At 36.9% G+C, this 20,750-nt stretch overlaps 1 protein-coding gene across 1 annotated transcript in view; it reads left to right on the forward strand.

Moving 5' to 3' along the window:
• The window catches only part of Arap2 (ArfGAP with RhoGAP domain, ankyrin repeat and PH domain 2), a 154,563-nt gene that overhangs the window by 82,389 nt on the left and 51,424 nt on the right, over nucleotides 1-20,750 (forward strand). Inside the window, 2 exon segments of the mRNA XM_090343730.1 lie at nucleotides 13,060-13,223; nucleotides 20,246-20,458. Of these exon segments, the coding sequence (XP_090199856.1) occupies nucleotides 13,060-13,223; nucleotides 20,246-20,458 (377 nt within the window).

Below are 20,750 nucleotides of genomic sequence, written 5' to 3' on the forward strand. Positions count from 1 at the left end.
AATTCAATGGGTAGTGGTGAGTGGCATTTGTACTTTGTCCTCTCAAGGAGAAACTATTATTTTAAAAAAATTGAAAATTTTTATCTGGATAATATACATGCATATAATACATATGAGCTTTCTTTATAGAAAGAGTACACTAATGAAGTTACATATTTTTATTTTTAATGACAAACTTACCAAGTTCAATATTTGTGCTTTTGTGTAAATTTAGATTCCTTTGGGACATACTTGCTTAAACATATGTGTAGAACCTATTGTGATCATTAGAAAGGTATTTTCAGTATAGTCATTTGATAGGTTCAAGAATGATCTGTATATGTATTTCAAGCGTATTTGATTTCTTGAGTTTATTCCATTTTTTCAGCAACTATAAATTATGTATCAAGTATGCTTTAGGAGCTGTGGATATTAGGAGGATAACATCCTAAAATAGGCAATATCCCTGTTGAAGTTATAGGAAAAACATATAAAAATGGTTATTGTGTCCATTAGTTTTAAATCCTATGAGGAAACATGTTAGAACATACACTTTGTTAGTTAGTATGTTAACAGAAGGGAATCTATGACAAAACAAACTGCATCCATTAAACAAAGACAACATACAGAAAAAAAAAAGTTTATGGACAGGAGTGAACGTGGGTGTCTAGCTAGGATTTTGCCATAGAGCCAGTATTGAGGAGTAGCATGATACTCTGTGCGAAAAAGCATCAGAAAATGTTGGTGGAGTAGGTTTGTGTAAAAGGTAAGAATTATCTTTGTTTTGGCTTGAATGAAGAGGCTGTGTGCTTTGTTTTGTTCTGAAATAACATATAAGAGGGAACAGAGGTGGAATATTAGCAAACTTGAAACAGTGGACAACAGAGTTTGTTTTTTGGAATGCTACTTTGGATATCTTTTGGAGAGTAGAGATAAGCTGGCAGTTGGATATGCAAATCTGGAATTAAGTGGTTATTCTTGGACATATAAATGTGGAAGTTGTCATTATATTGTTGTTGTTTTTGACCAAAGCATTGAATGGGTTGACTTCATACAAATAGTATAGTTAGGAAAAAAAAGAGTTAAAGATGTAGCTATGGGATCACTGATACTGACCTGGCAGGAGGAAAAGGATGATTATGCAGCGAACATAGGAAGGAACATCTAGGAACATATCATAATAGTTGGGAACATGGTATTGCTTTTTTATAAAATACTTTTATTGTAATTAATAGAAGGGTTACAGTTACATTCGCCAGATAGAAGGTGCATTATTTCACATTTATACCTCTTCTCATGTTTTTTCCCCTATTTCCCTCCCTCCACCTCTCCCCTTCTCCTCTTCCCCCCATTTCTCTTTCCAATTTCAAATAAACAAACAAAGGTATATACAATATACCAGATAACAAGGTAAGATACTGTAACAATATGAGAATAACCAAGGGACAAGAAAGATGAGAAATAACATAGTACGTTAAGAACAATAATCACACATTATATAGCTCTTGTTTCTATATCCTGGAGGTCCTTTCATTTAGTCTCATCCTATACGGCCTTAGGAATATGGTATTTCTTGATGAATTAGATTTTTTTCTCTTGGATGTCCTTTGCTTTTTTTTGAAGTCCTATCCTGGGTGCTGGTAGCTTATGACTATAATCCTACTGTAAAGCTGCTTAGGAGGCCAAGACCTGAGGATTGTACTTTGAAGCCAGGTTGAGCAAGAAAGTCGATGAGAGTCTTATCTCCAGTAAACTACTTAAAAAACTCATAGAAGTGGATCTGTGGCTCAAAAGGTGGAGCAGAAAAGCTCACGGACAGCACCCAAGCCCAAAGTTCAAACCCTAGGACCAGCAAGCATGTGTGCATGCACAAACACACACACACACACACACACACACACACACACACACACACACGTCATATAACATTTATTTAGAAAGTTCAGCTCTATAATAACAGCTGGTAATTTTCCACCTGGTCTATATATATAGTAATATAATAAAGTAGCTTGGTGAATTTTGCTTCAATTCATTTTCTTGTTGTAGACAAAGACTTTTAGCAGGGATTTTCATGAGTCTGGATAAAGGACAGCAAGAGGGTTACATAGCAAGCATTTTGCTGATTAGGTATTTATGTCAGTGAGGATTTTCTTTTTGAAGTCATGGTTAAGACTTTGCATTCTCATGTATTTAACTTCTAGGCTTGTGAAGGTTAATAGTACTTTAGATTCTTATTTTTGCTATAGATGATAGTTTCACTCTACTGTTATTATTGCGAATTGTATGCTAGGAATTAAGGAGGTAATATAATATATATTAGAGTACTGTTACAGTGAAACTTTTGTGGTAATATTCATATGATGGTTGTTGCCTGATAATGACAGGAGAAAAATTACAAGACATGTTTCTCTGTACTGAGCTCCCAGAGCTTATGTTTTTAAAGAAATGTACAGATATCAATTTGATGAATGAATTTTCTGTATTTATCATTTTTATTTATTACTTGCCAGATTACTATAGCTGAGGCATTTTTCTACTGGTTTTAGTCAGAAGGATTTCTTCCATGGCACTTGGGTTTTAATTATTCAATTTAATACATGTTGTTTAGTGTTTATTGTATATAGTTTTTTCCTATATAGAAGTAGGATACAGAAGACTCACTGTTTTGTAATTTACATATTGAATTCAGTTACTTTCTGTGCTCAGGGAATAATAGTGGGAAACTAATGGAATTATAAAATAATGACCACAAGTACTTCATCTTGTTTTTAACATGAGTTTATACATTCTTTTTGTTATTGTTGTTGGTCGTTGGGCTTGAACCCTGGGCCTGGGCACTGTCCTTGAGTTCTTTAGCTCAAGGCTACTGCCCTACCTCTGGGCCTGGGCATTGTCCCTGAGCTTGTCAGCTCAAGGCTGTTGCCTTACCCCAGGATCACTGGAGTCACAGTGTCACTTCCAGTTTTTTTTTAGTGGTTAATTGGAGATAAGAATCTCACCTATTTTTAGTGCTAGGGCTGCCTTTGAGTGGCTATCCTTAGATCTCAGCCTCCAGAGTAGCTAGGATTACAAGGGTGAGCCATCACACTCCACTGAATTTATACATTCTTAATCCACATTTTGATTTTACTAATAAGACTGGCTGAAAGGCATTTTTAGGAAGGAGAAGAGCAAGGAATATGCCAAGATAAGAGGTTAACAAATATGGAGATACATACAGATCATACAGATAATGTAGTTATTTTTCTTAAGTCTCCTTGAGTGGCAGTCATACATAACACAGTTAAAAATCAACTTTTTATCACATGTGTATTCCTGTTTTTCTAAATTAATAACAATTTGATAGTGATAACAATATATGAAATGTAACCATATACTAGGCACTATTTTAAGAATTTCAGCAGCTTTCATGCTCTATGGAGAATTAACTGTTCTGAAGTAAAAATTAGCTCAAATTTTTAATTTAACCTACAGGTTTTTGCGCTCTCTCTCTCTCTCTCTCTCTCTCTCTCTCTGTCTCTCTCTGTCTCTCTGTCTCTCTGTCTCTCTTCTTTTGCCATTCTAGGGTCTTGAACTCAGTTGCTGAGTACTGTCTTAGCCTTTCTCAAGGTCCCAGTGCTCTACCACTTGAGCCACAGCACCACTTCTGGCCTTTGTTATGCATGTGGTACCAAGGAATCGAATCCAGGTCTTTGTGCATTCTAGGCAAGCACTCTTACCCCTAGGCCAAACTCCTGGCCCTAGTTGCTTTTAGGTGATAAGATCATTCTCAAAAATTAGTTCAACAAATGAACCAGCAATCTTGATCTAAAATATGTTACCAGGATTTAAATCTTCAGCATTTATTAGAAAATGGAATATTTGCCCTGATTATGTAGATAGGCTTCAAATGGGGAATAATGGGAAAAGAATAGCCTAGAAAGCATGTCTAAGAGACAGTTTAATTTTAGACAAGTTGAATGTGAGATGCTTGTAAGATACGCCAGCCGAACATTTGCAAGGATGGGATGCCTAAAAAGGGGATAGGGGCTCACATTTTGTAATGATGCAGTTAGAAGAAAGTGTTATGGTAGAAAGTCTATATAATGAGAAGAATGAAATAATCCAGGTGACAGAGTCTGGATGTACCTGCCTCACTTTGGGAGTGAGAGTTTGGAGGAAGGACTGACTCTTCCTGGGAGAAGTAGCTGCTTGCTTTGTCATTGAGGTAAGAAAGTGATAGCAAACAGAGTCAAGGTATCCAAACAGAGTACAGCCATGTATTAATACCAGAGATACATCTGGAGAAATGTATTGGTGGGGGATCTTGCCAACACTGCAGGAACATTATGGAGTATTCACACCAACTGAGGTGGGATGGCCCACTGCATGCATGCACACCTGTTTATGTATTTGTGGTGTGGCTGTGGGCTCCTGAAGCCATGTTGAACAAAACATGAAATTACCTTTAGAGCAAGAGCAAATGGTAGAATCAGCGATATTCAGTAAATGTGAGTTTTGGGGGGCTGCTGCTGTCATAGCACTGTTAACTGCCGTAAATAGTTTTTGTGATAAGTAAAATGAGTTACCCTAAAATAATGATAGAAGTATATTATAGTTGTTTTTGTTGTTGTTGTTGGTGGTGGTGGTGGTGGTGGTGGTGGTGGTCTGATTGTTGCTCTACCTGTGAGAAACAATTTCAGAGATTCTAGTCTAGGAGTCATCAAATGAGTTTTTATTGGATTATTGTAGAAAGGTATGGAGGAATTGATCTTCTCAGAGAGGTCAGGAAAGGAAGAGAAGGGCCATTAAGGCCATGGCCAGGTGACCTTTTCCTTCCTTAGACCCCACCCTTGAAGTTTTCATAACCGCCTAAACCAGTGCTGCTACGCAGTAATCAAGCCAATATGAACCTTTGAGGGAGATGTATCACCTAAACCACATAGTAAGTTTACCATCTAGTAATGTGTTCATGGCTTGTTGTTATTAACTTTTACGATCTACATGTACAGTTACATGTAGTATACTTTTCTAAAACCAGCAGCAGCACAGCTGTGTAAATGTATTGACACTAGCATCACACAAACATGTGTACGACTGCTGTCTTGTACCAGAATGACAGAAAGTTAGTCTTATGAGACTAACGTGATGTGGGGTCTTTTTGTCAGAAATGTATTTTATGAAGGCAAGATTAGTTAAACCTGTCAAGTGAGGGGTTTTTTGTTGTTGTTGTTGTTATTGCTAGCCCTGAGGCTTGAACCCAGGGCCTGAACTCCTTGGGCTTTCTCAAGGCTAGAGCTCTACCACTTGAGCCACAGCAGCACTTTTGGCTTTTTCTATAGATGTGGTACTGAGGAATTGAACTAGGGTCTTTGTGCATGCTAGACAAGCACTCTACCACTAGGCCAAACCCCAGGCCCTCAAGTGAATATTAAAGCGTTCCTCACACAACTGGGGGAGTGAGAGAGCTGAAGGAAGAACTGATCAGACTAAGGTTAAGAAAAGCCTAAACATGGAGCTAGCTGAAGTTGGACAGTAGATTTACTAAGACTATTAGTGGAGATTAATAAGGTTTAGTGATGCACAAGATTTGACTCTGGAAGTGGTTATATGTACAAATTGTTTGCATGGTGTTTGGCGCCTGTGTAAGTTTAGGATGAAAAAGACGCACGAGAAGGGTGAGAGTAAAGGTAAAAGACTTGAAAAAATCTCTCAGTTACAAATGCATGAAGACAAGAATTGATGGATGATGTTGGAGGTTGGCAGCCCTCTCCATGTGATAGTGGTTTGTTGAAGATTCCAGTGTGATGATTTTCAATTGCTTTGTTAACTCTGGGGATAGGATGAGTTCTGAGCTTTTAGCTTTAGTGACTGTCTGAGTATAGTAGCATTTCCCAAGATGAGATACCTATTTCCTTCCCTGTAGTCACACATGACTCTTAACTTTAGCTGCGATTGTTGAAGAGCTGTTTTAGTATCATGTCAAAATTTCATTGCCCTGCCCTCTTTTTCATCTCTCTTTTGATCTATTAACTCTTCGGGAAATAATGACTATAATCTAAACAAGAATGTGGTGAATGTGTTGATGACAGATAAAATTGTAGCTTTTGGTAATAAAACAACTTCCAGTTATTCATGTTGATGAGGTAGAGAGATTTTGTGGATAATCGAAAAGAAGGAAAACCAGCCAGCTAAGATTTTACCTTTATGTTTTACTAGTAACAGCTTCCACCAGAATTGTGAATCTATTTCTTGTCTACCTTTGATGGAAATTCTAAACTATATTAATTTTCTTAAAGGCAAGGAAAAGAAGGAGTTTCCTGAACTGAAGTAGTTCACAAACTGGCAATTGTCCACTCTATATTGTGCCTATTTAAATATATGTTTAGTCTTTCTGGTAATTTTTTCCATCTGCATAACGTGGTTGTCCTTAGACAGAAAAATATTCCAATATTTTCACACATTGAGCAGTTGTGCTCTAGAAAATTTGAAACAGAAGGTATTCCAGATGGTGTGACTTTAATGTGCATCCTTTGTATATTTTAAGAATTATTATTTTGGAAAAATAAAGCTCTTTTCATTACACTTAAGGGTTTCTGGCATATTATTTGATGCTATTCTTGGGGCTTTTGTTCTGTACCTTTTTAAAGATATTAGTGAAGATTTTTTTGCATGTGGACAAGTCATGATTTTGCATATGGATAGTAAGTTAATGAACTTTCATGACTAAAGCTTCAGAGGGCATTTTTCTGGACAGTAAAGCTTGTCTCTGTTCTGACTTAAATACTCAATGGATTACCACACTTTTGTCTTAAAATTTGAAAATTGTGTATGTACTTTAAATTGCTGTGTATCTTTTTCTAATAAGTTTCTGTGTTCACTCCAGTCGCATTTCATAGCTACATGCCCATTTGTCAAACCTGTTATTAAGTTTTTGCTGAAATATTAATTGATAAAAAGGCCAGTAAGAATAGCAGGTTGTTTTATCAGAAGCAACAAAGATGTTTTAGGTTTTTTTTACCTCTTTGTTTCCTATTGCTTGGTTGACATAATGTGTCACACACTGCACTTGATGGATTTGAAGACTGATTGCATTGTAATTTTAATTGCAGATTCTAGTTATAAAGAAGCTAACACTGGGGAGTAAAACACTTTTATCAGTTGTTCCACAATTATGGAATGGAATACTTTTCTCTATTTGGGAGATTAGTACCCTAAATTGGAGATCCTTATTTCCTATCAACTAACTCCAATAATCTCCTTCCGCTCCTTTGAATTGTGTTTGATGGGAGAGGATGTGTTAGCAATCCTCAGGAGGCTGAATTATCTTAAAGTGGTTTCTAAATTGTGCATGTAATTGCAAATTAAACAGTAGCCGATTGCCCACAATATCAGCTTGACTGCTTTTGTAACTTTCTGATGATTTAATTCCTAGAGATGATTTAATCTCTGAATGTTGCCAAAGCAAATAAGAGATTTTCTTCTCTCTCCACCCCCACAGATTTTGCAAAAGAGCAGGGTCTAACTTCACAAAGTGATTTTAAGTTAAAGAGAATTCTGATGAAAAGAAGGCGTATGCAGCTGTTTAGCAAAAGGTGGATTCCAATGTGTAGGTTATTTGATTCAAAATACTTTATAAAATTTTTTATTCATTCTCATCTTCTATGAGAATGAAAGGTTGTAGAGGAAATATAGAAAAATATATGTATATATAGAAAATAATACGATAGCTTTGAAGTAATTACTGTAAGAATAATTTTTTTATTTTGAAATTTGAGTGCCAGTACTTGAGCTTAAACTCAGGGACTCAAACTCTTTTATTGACTTCTTTTTGCTCAAGGCTAAGGGTCTACCAGTTGTGTTGTGCCTCCATTCCTGACTTTTTTATGGATAATTAGAAATACAACTGAAATTCTTTTCTGCTTGGGCTGGTTTTGAACCATAATTCTCAGATCTCCTCTTAAACTAGGATTGCAAGTGAACCACCAGCCATCTACCTTTGGAAACAATTTTTAAGATGATTGTATTTACTAGAAGCCAAAGGATTGTTTGAGTAGGGAAAAAAACTGAGGAGCCTGAAGATAATTCATTGTACATATGGCAATTATTGGTTCATAGAAGTAGAATGTACTGTAAAGAACTTCAGTATAACTTGGCTTTGCTTTTGTGAGTGAATCAGTGTGCATAGAAAGATGAGTAGATATCGTGACACCTTTTCAAATACATTTAATTCTGAGAAATTGTAGAGCCTTTAACAAGACCACAGAAGGCATATTTTAAATCTCTTTTGTAAATTAACGTTAAAGGTGATGATTTGGGTTAATTCTTCAGTTAGTGGTGGTACATTCACAAAGGCTTTTTTTTTTCCTGAGGAGCTAGGTGCTTTGAGGCTATTTACTAAGCTCCAGGCTTCAGAATAAATAAGCTGTTTATAATACTACTACTTCATTATTCTTGTATTACAGCCTCTGCATCTGTATATTTTCTTAGTAAGTTAGCATTTGCCTTTTTTCTGACTGAATTTCCATCTCTGTGCCTCAGTTTCTCTCAGGAAGTAGAAGAAAATTAATGTCACTAACATGAAGATAATGATGGGTGCATTGCTAAGAACAGTGCCAGACTCACATCTCTAGCTCTAAAGGAGCATGGTGCATCTCCTCCCACCTCAAGCAACTAGGGAACTGGAAATGCTATGTGAAACAAGTTTTGTGCTCTTAGGCATTCCTGAAATGAGATTCCTGAGAGAAAGGAAAGGGATGGGGAGGGCCTTAGGTTGACTTTCATTAGGTTGACTCATCCATGGCACAGAAAATGGGGACACTTAAGCAGAATAGACACAAGGAATCCTGTGAGTCTTGCAAGGGTGGGTAGCAAAGTAGAAGCTATGTAAACAAGTTTCAGAAATCTTCCTGGATATTTCTTTGCTTCTTTTTATATGTGTCTTGGGAAATACTTTAGATGTTCATACAGAAACACTTTCCAGGGTGGCATGAGCTGAATAATTCCCAGGGCTTGGGGAGCAGTGTTGTATCTTCAAGTTCTATGCAGCTTGGTTAGAAAGACTTTATTATATTACTCCACCCGTGAAAGATAATCACTGTATAAAGACTAACACAGCCTTAGAGTAAACAGTACACTATTTTTTGACTTACTTAACAGACCTTCAAGGCATTAATTACTCCACAAGTAGTTTAGTTGTCTGGGATCCTCCAGCTAGATGAAGTAGAAACAAACACTGACATTCTCCCTCGGAAGGGAATACATTCCTATTTGGTGACTCAATGCTGAGTGTTACCACAGTTCAATGAGTCCATAGGACTTACCTGGGATTGACAGATGTATGAGAAAGTTAACCTCTCGTAGTTTGGGAGCTATATGTTTATTTTTGGTATGCTGGTTATGTACACAGACATAGGAATGAGACCAAAACAGGTATCATGACTTATTTTCAAAACATATGCCTATAGTCCAGTCATATCATTGGCTTTACTTGTCAACCTTTTTCAAACTTAGGTTAGTTTTGGTAGTACATATTACAAAATCCCTGTTTAGCACATGCACCAGACTATAGAGTACCATTTGTTATTAGACTCTGTATTAATGAACTGTTCACATTTGAAATCTTTACTAAACTGTAACTTCGCTATTTTTGCACCTATTTCTTTGACTGTTAGGTTGTCTAGTGTGCTCCTTATTGAAATTATTCTGTCAACATCATTTCAAGGTGACTATATTTCTGTGGAGGACTTCAGAGATTTCAGACTTAAAAAAAATACTTCACATATTTTTCTTGGTCTATATCCATTGATATTTAAATTTGTGTACAATTCTCCCCCCTCCCTTTTTTTTTGCCAGTACAAGGCTTGAACTTAAGGGCTGGACATTGTCCTTGGAGACTTTTTGTTCAAGTGAGCCACAGCACCACTTCCAGTTTTTTCTGTGTATATGGTACTGAGGAATTGAACCAAGTACTTTGTGCATACTAGGCGAGCACTCTACCACTAGGCCACACTCCTGGCCCATCTGTGATTATCTTCTTACTAAAGTTACTTTTTTTTTTTTGCCAGTCCTGGGCTTGAGCTCAGGGCCTGAGCACTGTCCTTGGACTTTCTCAAGGCTAGAGCTCTACCACTTGAGCCTCAGCACCACTTCCGGCTTTTTTCTATGTATGTGGTACCAAGGAATCGAACCCGGGTCTTCATGCATGCTAGGCAAGCACTTTAACCACTAGGCCAAATTCCTGGCCTAGTGCTGATAAATCTACTGATTCTAGTTGTAAAGAAACTTGTGATTATTGTCAGTAGACAGGATTAAATATGATTATAGACACTTTGTGGTTATTATATATAATATACATTATATGTAAATATATTGTGTCAGTACTTAGATTTTGTATTTAGTTATTTTGAGGTGCCTTGAGTACAAATACTGGAAATGCTTCTTATATGGATTTTAAACTTATGCTTGGGAAAGAGATAACTAGCAGAATTAATTCTCTGTAGAGTTTATCAAGGTAACCTTTTTTCAGATATTTAGAATAGAATTTTGATCCATTACTATGACATGGTTATTTGACTATGCTTAAAAACATTTGGGCAGCATTGAGTTGAAAATATCTTTTGATGCTTTGGTTTGGTATGTACAGACTCCAGCTTAGTAGGAAAAAGGAAAGCTGCTGAATTGATACTGTTAAATGTCAGGCATCTACTGTCCTAGATCATGTATTTTAGGATTCACTCTTTGACAAGTTGACTTGTCAAAGTCAACTTATTTCATCTGCTCTTCACTGAAACACATTTAAACTTGTCAACAAATCAAAACTTCTAACTAGAATAAAAGTTTGAAAGTTTGAAGCTTGAAATATTTACAATGATAGAACTTTACTTGTTTAACTGAAGACCATTATATTCTTGAATTTCTTCCAGTGCTTGCTGAAGTACTCATACATAAAATACTATATATTTTATAAGGAACCACTTTCAAGGATTTTTGTGTTATACTTATAACCTAATTATTAGGTAAACGTATATTAAAAATGAAAAGATCTGATGTGTTTTCTCTAAACTTCTGATTTAATAAGACTTTTTTTTGATTTATATGTAATGTAGGGGCCACTAATTCAAGGAATATGACTTGAATTGTGTCATTCCATTTGAAAAGACATACCCAAAAGAAAATGATTCTGTGCTGAAGATGATATGGGATAAATGAAAAGGCTAATGCATGTCAGGAGCATTGGAACAAGTGTCAGTATTCTTCAAAAAGAAAATTACATACCTGTAGGTTGGAGCTGTTTTGGTGGTTTTAAAAACAAAACAATAGATAAAGATGTCAAAAAGCAAGAGATGGGGGATTACCAATGACACAAGTGTCAGAAAAAAGTAGTAGTTCCACAAGTTCACATGCTGTTATAAATGAGTTTGGAAAAGTGCCAGGACAGTAACACTGCAAAAACAAAAAGAAATAAATGGATGGAGGGTGTTGGGTTTTGTGTTTCTTTGTAAGTCAGGGCCAATGTTGATCTGAAATGGTAAAGATTAAACTCCTCACAGCTCACTATGAAACCATACAGCTCATGCATCTCATTCTTGATCTTAAGGAGTTTAATACAGAGACTTTCTAGTACTTAGAAATTAAGACCAAATAGTTTTTCTTGCTGTGAATATTTCTTTTTTCTTTTTTTTTTTTTGCCAGTCCTAGGCTTAGGCTCAGGGCCTGAGCACTGTCGTTGGACTTTCTCAAGGCCAGAGCTCTACCACTTGAGCCTCAGCACCAGCTTTGGCTTTTTTTTGTGTATGTGGTACCGAGGATTCGAATCCCAGGCCTTCATGCATGCTAGGCAAGCACTCTAACACTAGGCCAAACTCCCGGCCCCGCTGTGAATATTTCTATAATCAGTTGAATTTATGTTTTAAAACAAGTTTTATGCTGAGTCTAGGACTTGAAAATGATTAGATAGCTCCTGAATAAATAAAGAGACAATGGTGTCTATTTAGCTTGCCTGTGCTAAGCCTGGGGTCTGTCTGGCAGCAAAAACCCATGGATACAACAGATGGTGTAGCAGAGGGTGAAGCAACTATGTGAGACCTGTGTTAACACTAAGCATAGGAGAACAAAGATAGAATGTCAAGGAACATCACCAAGATAGAGCAGTTTGTGAGACTCCATCTCTAAAATAACTATCAAAAAGCAGGTATGTGTAGGCTCAGTGATAGAAGGCCAGCCTAGTAATCAGAGAAAGAAAGTGTGAGACCAGTGTTCAAAGCCCATTATAGCAGAAAACAAAACAACAAATCTTGATACATAAGGCCATATAGTATGAAGCTAATTGAAAGGACCTCCAGGATATCGAAACAAAAGCCATATAACGAATGAGTGTTGTCCTTTATGTACTATGTTGTCTCTCATCTCCTTTGCTGTCCCTTGGTTATCTCATATTGTTATAGTATCTCACTTCGTTATCTGATATATTGAATTTATTTGTATTTGGTTATTTGAAATTTGATAGGGAAGGGGGGAAAACCAAGACGGGTGGGGGGTGTGTGTGGGGGGAAATGGGTACCAAGACATGTGAAAGGGTATCAATGTACGTGAATTAATGCACCTTCTATCTGGCAAATATCATGTAACCCTTTTACTAATTACAATTAAAAAAAAGCAAAATAAAATAAAATAAAATTTTACTAAGTCAAAAAAAAAACACATGGAAGCATGGACCAGAGGAGACCACAAATTGGGCAAACTTCTGTTTTATGGGGAAATGCGACCATCTGATCAGAGGAGCTGAGTGGACGCTAGTTTTTCTTACATTGAATGAGATAGGATTAGGGTTACATTTATGTTGAGTTGATGATAATCTTTCTGGAATTACTTTATTTTTATTCTACTTTTAAACTTGTCCTTAATTAATTATATGAAGGCATTTCAGTTCACCATGTCAGTTTGTGAGTACAGTGCATCTTGACTAACAAAACCTCTTTCATAAGTTTTATTTTCACCATCTCTCCCAAACCCACCCATCCCCTAAAAAACCTAGTTCTTGAGGAAGTAAGTTTTTTCTTAAAATAAATTATCATTTGAAATGCTTTTTAAACTTCACAGAACATTATACATCCATGGGCATAGCAAGTTGGATTTCACAGTCTGGCGTACTGCAATCGAGAAAGCAGCAGGTACAGATGGAAACGCAATACAGGATCAGCAGCTCGGCAAAAACGATGTCCCCATTATTGTGAACAGCTGTATCGCATTCGTTACACAGTATGGTACGTATCACAGAATTTCTCTTCAGCTCCTACAACTCTTACTGTCATTCTTACAGTTTCTAAGTGAACCTGCATTGGAGTGAATTAATACCTTTCCCTTCATAAGCACAGCAGTGAAAGCTGAAAGCCATAGTCACTGCTCAGTTTCTGCCATTTCTTCTTCTTTCTCCTGTGAAGCCTCATTTACTATATAATGCCATTTTGTCATTGACTATGTCCTTTATATGCATAAAATAACACTGAACATGTATTTTAAGACATATATAAAAATAGCTAGACAGTTTTATCCAGACTTTTAAAACCTGAAATAAAGTAAAGCTGGGAGTAACTCAGCGTGCTCATTCACATTTAGAAATGGTGAACTGTGGAACAATATCTAAAAGAATGGCATGAACTGTGTGCATGTGTGTTTATTTCATTTGACTTGCAGATGATCAGAGGTTTATATTCAGAACATTGCTAATTAAGCTTAAGATACCTTAATGAAGCTTTGTGTGTATGCACACATATATGAATATATGTATATGAGTGTGAGTGATAATACTTGGGCTTGAATCCAAGCCTGGGATCCATCCTTAGCAATTTCGCTCAAGCATTTTTTTTTTTTTGCCAGTCTTGGACTTGACAGGGCCTGGACACTGTCCTTGGGCTTTCTCAAGACTAGAGCGCTACCACTCGAGCCACAAAACCATTTCTGGCTTTTTTCTATATATGTGGTACCAAGGAATTGAACCTGGGTCTTTGTGCATGATAGGCAAGCACTCTACCACTAGGCTAAACTCCCGGCCCTTAAGCACTTTTTTTTTTTAACTACTTGAGCCACTGGTTCACTTTAGACAATTTGGTGGTTTATTGGAGATAGGAATCTCAAAGACTTCCTTGTTCTGGTTGTTTTTAGAGATGCTCATATCTCAACAGCTAGGAGTAAGGTACTGGCTTCCCATTGGTTCAGCTTCATTTCAATTTCTTGTACTATGGGCAGCATTTTAGATGAGCCTAAAAATGACCTTTATCCTTCACCTTGATTTTCAAATATTTTGAGTCTTCCAATTTGTTCTTAGTTAACAGAAATCATTCATGTCTTTAAGGTTGAAATTATAAAAATGTTTTCTGAATTTTGTCCTTTTTTTTTCCATCTTTGAGACTTGAACTCAGGGCCTGAGCATGGTCCTTGGGGCTTTCCTCAAGGCTAGCGCTCTACCACTTGAACCACAACATCATATCTAGTTTTTTCTGTGTAGTGGTACCGAGGAATCAAACCCAGGCTTCATGCATGCTAGACAAGCACTTTATCACTAGACCATGCTCCCAGCCCCTTTATCCACTTTTTAAAATAGAATTGTGGGAAATCATTGGTCTTAAAAAACTTTTTTTTGTCAAACTAGGGTTTGAACTCAAGGCCTTAGAGTTGCTAGGTAGATCCTCCATCATCTGAGAAACTTGCTTTTAGCTATTTTTCAGATAGTGTTGTTTATTTTTGTGCTGATCAGCAAAGACCACCACCAGCTCCCCCCCTTTTTTTTGCCAGTCCTGGGCTTAAACTCAGGGCCTGAGCACTGTCCTTGGATTTTTCTCAAGGCTAGAGCTCTACCACTTGAGCCTCAGCACCACTTCTGGCTTTTTCTAAGTATGTGGTACCAAGGAATTGAACCCGGGTCTTCGTGCATGCTAGGCAAGCACTCTACCATTAGGCCAAACTCCCTGCTGACCAGCTCCCTTCTTATACGTCCCACAGAGTTGCATTACAGCCAACTTATTTGTGGTCATGACATGAATTTTCATGCTGCATTGGCTGGTATCCAAACTTCCATTCTTCCTTTCTTTACCTCCCAAATTGCTTGCATTACAGGATAAGTCCTTGCTCCCTGCTGTGCTGGCATTTTTGAAATTTATTAACTTTTTTTTTGTGGGTCATGGGGCTTGAACTCTGCCTAGGCGCTGTCCCTGAGCTCTTCAACTCAAGGCTACCACCCTACCCTTGAGCAAAGCCCCACTTCCTATTTTCTAGAGGTGAATTGGAAATTAAGAGAATCTCAGGTCCTTTTGTGCCAGGGCTGAGTTTGCACCTTGATCCTCATATCTCTGCCTCCTGAGTAGCTAGGACTACAGGCATGAGCCACCATGCCCAGCAGAAATTTATTAACATTTTTATTTGCCTACTGTTACCAATGCCCTTGAATGTTTAAATTTGACAAAGAAAAAGACATAATTAGGGATAAGACCATGGTAAAACCTCATTACTAGACACAAAGCAGTGGGTTATAAAACTAAACCTGGGTACCTATGGCTCATACCTACAATCTTAGTTACTCAGGAGATTGAGGTCTGAGGACTGCGATTCAAAGCCAGCACAAGCAGGAAAATCTGGGAAACTCTTTTATCTCCAATAAACCATCAGAAAACCCAAGTATAGTGGTAGCTCAAGTGGTAAAGTGCCAGCCTTGAGCATAAAAGCTAAGTGACTCTATGCAGGCTCTGAGTTCAAATCCCAGCACCAGCGCCTCTATACTCTGTTCCCCACCCCCCAAAAAAGAGTTAAAGAGCCCTGGACCACATACTATAGTATGGGAAACTAACAGTATGTTAATACGTAACAGGATGTCAGAAATTGGTTTCAGAAACTAATCATATCTACTAAAAATATGTACCTGATTACTTATATTGGTTATACTACAGAAAGGTTTTTTTGTTGCTATGATAGTACATTTATATTTTTTCTTACAAAGTATAATGATGTTTATTTGAAAATAGACAAAGAAAATTATCTTCTTTTGCTGCAGGCATCTTGTGTTTGTAATTCACAGGTATAAATGATTTGTACACACATAATGTTTTAGCAAGAGCATATCCTCACTGAGAAAATTTCCCATTGCATTTTTTATAATGGCACAGGGTCTTCCTTAAGCTGACAAATGATTTAAAATAATTTAACTAGCTTCAGTGTAACCAATTTAATGTTTCCCTAGGGAAATCAGAAGTTTCCTTGTAGTGATTACTGGAGTTTAAAATCAGTAAGCATTAGATTATTTCCAACTAAATCTCACATGTTATTACTATTTTGTAACTCTAGCAAAATGTACATTAACTTGCACATTAATAAAACCAACAAAAGAGGCTGGGAGTTTGAGTTAGTGGTACAGTGTTTGCTTAGCATGCACAGAGACCTGGGTTCAATTCCTCGGTACCACATACATAGAAAAAAGATGGAAGTGGTGCTGACGCTCAAGAACAAACTTGAGAAAGTTTAAGAACAGTGCTCAGGCACTGAGCTCAAGCCCAGGACTAGCAAAAATAAATTAATAAAACCAACAAAAGATTTATTTTTATGCAAGTAGAACATGGGGTAGAACATTAGTCTTATTAACAGATATAACAAGAAATATTTGATATGAATTTAGATGCAGATTGGTGGCTCAGAGTGTTTAGGGTATACTTGCTTTCATTTCCTGGCCTGTGGGCAAAATATAAAGACCAATTTTCTATGTTATTCATATCAACGTTTGAACTTCAAGTTCACGGTATATTTTACTGTTTTAACATTTTTTATGAAGTACAGAATATAATGGTTTTGATGGAACATTATTATTATTTTTGCCAGTCCTTGGCTTGAGCTCAGGGCCTGAGCCATATCCTTGGACTTTCTCAAGGCTAGAGCTCTACCACTTGAGCCTCAGCACCACTTCTGGCTTTTTTCTATGTATGTGGTACCGAGGAATTGAACCTGGGTCTTCATGAATGCAAGGCAAGCACTCTACCACTAGGCCAAATTTCCGGCTCTAGAACATTATTTTTTATTGTATTTTATTGTTGGGATAATTTATAGAGAGGTTACAGTTACATTCGTCAGGTATATTACTTCTCAAACCTTGATACCCATTCTCATGTTCTTGTCCCCATTTCCATCCCCCTACTCCCTCCCAGTCCTCTTGCTTTTCCCCTTCCCTTCCTTATTTCAAATAAACAAATAAGTGTATATACAGTATATCAGGTAACAAAGTCAGACACTGTAACCACATGGGATTAACCATAAGTGGAAAAAAAAGGGGGAAAAGAAATAACTTCACAAAATACATTAAGAACAGTCACAAAGATAAACCTCTGTTTCCACAATCTAGAGTTCATTTTTTTTAGTTTCAGCCTATATGATCATATGTACATAGGAATGGAACATTATTTTAACTCATGTAAACAAAATAATCTTCAAATTTTGCTCACTTTACTAAACCTATTTGAATACCAGCTAGTAGAAATTCCCTCACAATAAAGTAGCTCAGAGAGATATTCACAATATTTTACTGAAGGATTTGCTTATTCTTTTGTAAATTAGATATTTATCAAATGCTTACTGAGTTTTCCTGGGCTCTTAGCTGCTGAATATATATAGAGAAAAGGACAATCCTTGCTTTCTAGAAGCTTATAGATTTATTGATCAGAGGCAAATAAGCAGATAGTTATAAATCAGTGCATAAATTTCTATAAGGTTCAGCATTGTTGCAGGCTCAGTAGAGGTGAATTTTACCCAGAGGAGAGGTGGAAAGCTTCAGGCTTGGTTGCTCAGGGAAATTGGTTTAAATGTGATCAGAACTCAGTGTAAGAAGGTGAGACCGCATACAAGAGGCCAAATATTAGGCCAATACCTATAGAATGTTATGTACCATCTTAATATCTTCTAAGTGTGCCCTGTAGGCATTAGTTAGGAGGCAGTTAGAGGGATTCGCAAGAACAGGAGCAAGCAGTTGTAAAACACAGTGGGGGAATGAGTATACAGAATGTGGGAATCTGGGATGAGAAGAAGGAGAGAAAGTGAGATCATGAATTACATTCTGTGTGAGGGTATCATTTTATATGTGGTGAGTTAAAAACAATCTAGTTCACAAGAATGTGGGGGGCAGTAGTGGCATATATACTTATATCGAGGAACTACATAAATAATAAAGTAAGGGTTGGAAGGTGAGGTAGTGCAAAAGAATTCATTCCTAAAGGTTTTTTTTTAATGTGTGTATATGTGTGTATGACATTTCTGTCCGTATATGAATGGTATGCTTTGTCTATGTGTTGCATGTATATGTAGTGGTATATGTGTATAGGAATTAAAATGTTAGAAATTAAAACCTGGTTGAACTGTATTTATGAAGAATGATGAGGTTAAATGGGTTTTCCTAGAAAATTCTAGTCAGGGTGTATGGGTAGGGCAAGAAGACAAGAGTAGGGTTTCTTGGAATCACTAGCTAAGACTAGACCAGAATAATAAACAGATTAGAGCAATAGTCACAGGAGAATATGACACTATAATATCATAAACTTGAGATTAAAATTATTTCAACACAAATTCTTTTGTTCAACTTTGCAAGTGGTAGGAGTTCTTATGTACAATCTTTGATACTACCTTTTTTTGTTGTTGTTGATCCTGGGGTTTCAACTCTGGCCCTGGGCACTGTCCCTGAGATTTTCTTTTCTTTTTATTTAGCTTCCCATCTTTATTTATTTTCTTTATTGCATTGTCTAGCATCTCTTTATTGCATTGTCTAGTACAAAGGTGTGATAGAAAGGGTAAAAGCGGGAATTCCTTTTTCTGTCTTTGGTGATTCTGAGATTTGAACTTAAGTCCTTACTGTTCTCAGGTAAGTGCAGTACCACTTGAGCTATGTCCAAAGTTGAGAGCAGCTATTGCATAACAGCTGATATTAGAGCAATAAGATTAATGGCATTTGTAGGCTTTTCACAGATTTCTTCCATCTGATTTAGGCAGTCCCTTTCGTTTACAGTTGGCAAGAGTTCTACCACTTGGTCCTCAGCACCATTTCCGGCTTTTTTCTGTGTATGTGGTACCTAGGAATTGAACCCGGGTCTTCATGCATGCAAGGCAAGCACTCTACCACTAGGCCAAACTCCCAGCCCTTACAGTTTGCAATTTTTTTCTTTTTATTCTTTTTCCTGAGCTTTTTTTTACTCAATGCTGGCCTTCTACCACTTGAGCTACAGTGCCACTTCTATTTTTTTATGAGTACTTCACTGGAAATAAGAGTCTTGGATTTATCTGTTCTTGCTAGCTTTGAACTATGATCCTCAGATATCACTCCCCTGAGTAGCTAGGATTATGGAAGTGAGCCACTTGTGCCCAGCTCAATCACTGATATTCTTGCTCTCCTCTCAATTAGAGGAGAAATGGATGCAGAAGTAAGAGTGTGTGGTAAATGAATTTTCTGGCAGGTGAGATCACAGATAAATGTGGAAGACTTAATGTGATTTTGAAAGGAACAAAAGACCTGGGGAAGGGAGGCCCATGTTTTCATTGTCCTTGTCATGGACATTGTTAGCATCACTGCCACTCCTAATTAATATGGCTTTATTTTCAAGTAACTGATTTATCAGTGCCTTTGAAGAGTGCTCTGCATTGGAAAGAAAGTGAAGATAGTGGTAGAATTAGAATGACTCTTTGCATCTATTGGTAGAAAGCTCAGAAATATCACCCGAGAGCTTCAACATTGGTCAGAAAGTAGGCTAGCTTGTATTCTGGGAGTCTTAAGTGCAGACAGGAGCCTTCAGATGAAAGGACATTTGGAGATTTGATGTAGGTGCTGGCTAGAGGTATGATAAAAGCTGGGATGGCAGTGATCATCAAGTTTATAATATTAGTACTACAATTAGGAAAATGAAACCTTTCACCTCATATTTCATGATTCTTTCTTCACCTTGTTCATCATCTTCATGTTTGATATTACTCTGAATGTCTTAACATATTTAGGTCCCACAAAGGCAAGTGCTATGTGTGTTTGCTCATTTGTGGGGCACAAGGGGAACAGGAAAAATAAGGCCATGAAAGTCAGGAAAGTAACTACTAGGAAAGTTAAAGGGGAAGGGAAAATAAAGAAACCAATAGAAGATAAGTGAGAGTAATGGAGGAAGTGAATATGATGAAAGAGATATAATAGTGATATCAAGTCACTATTAGATATCAAATCTAATATTAGATTTGGAATGTGGATGTTCCTTCATTTTACTTTTCTTTATTTTAACCAAAGGCTTAGGATTCAAATATATCTACCAAAAGAATGGGGATCCTTTGCACATAAGCGAACTCCTGGATAGTTTCAAAAAGGATGCTAGAAGCTTTAAACTGAGGGCTGGGAAACATCAGCTGGAAGATGTGACTGGCGTGTTGAAACGTTTTCTCTGTGACATTGATGATGCACTTCTTACCAAGGAGCTCTATCCATACTGGATCTCTGCCTTAGGTAAGAAACACCACATAGAATAGAATGAATGCCTGCCTTCCTAAGCCTCCACAATCTCAAAATTACTGTGTGGCTGTTGTCATTCCTCTGTTATTTATTCTGTTCCATGAGTGCAAATGACAGTGATTTTTTTTTACAATTCATTTTCCTTAGTGAAATTAAGAAGTTACTTTTACTCTCTAAGAGTACTTAAGAAATGACCTTAGGAAAGTAGTTTATTCAATTATTCATAGGGTCCCATTAATATTTTTAAAACCTTTTGTACATGTCTCAACATATCTCTTTTTGTTGT

The sequence above is a fragment of the Megascapheus bottae genome, chromosome 13 (assembly GCF_031878675.1).
Source record: "Megascapheus bottae isolate mThoBot1 chromosome 13, mThoBot2.hap1, whole genome shotgun sequence".
Classification (NCBI taxonomy): Eukaryota; Metazoa; Chordata; class Mammalia; order Rodentia; family Geomyidae; genus Megascapheus; species Megascapheus bottae.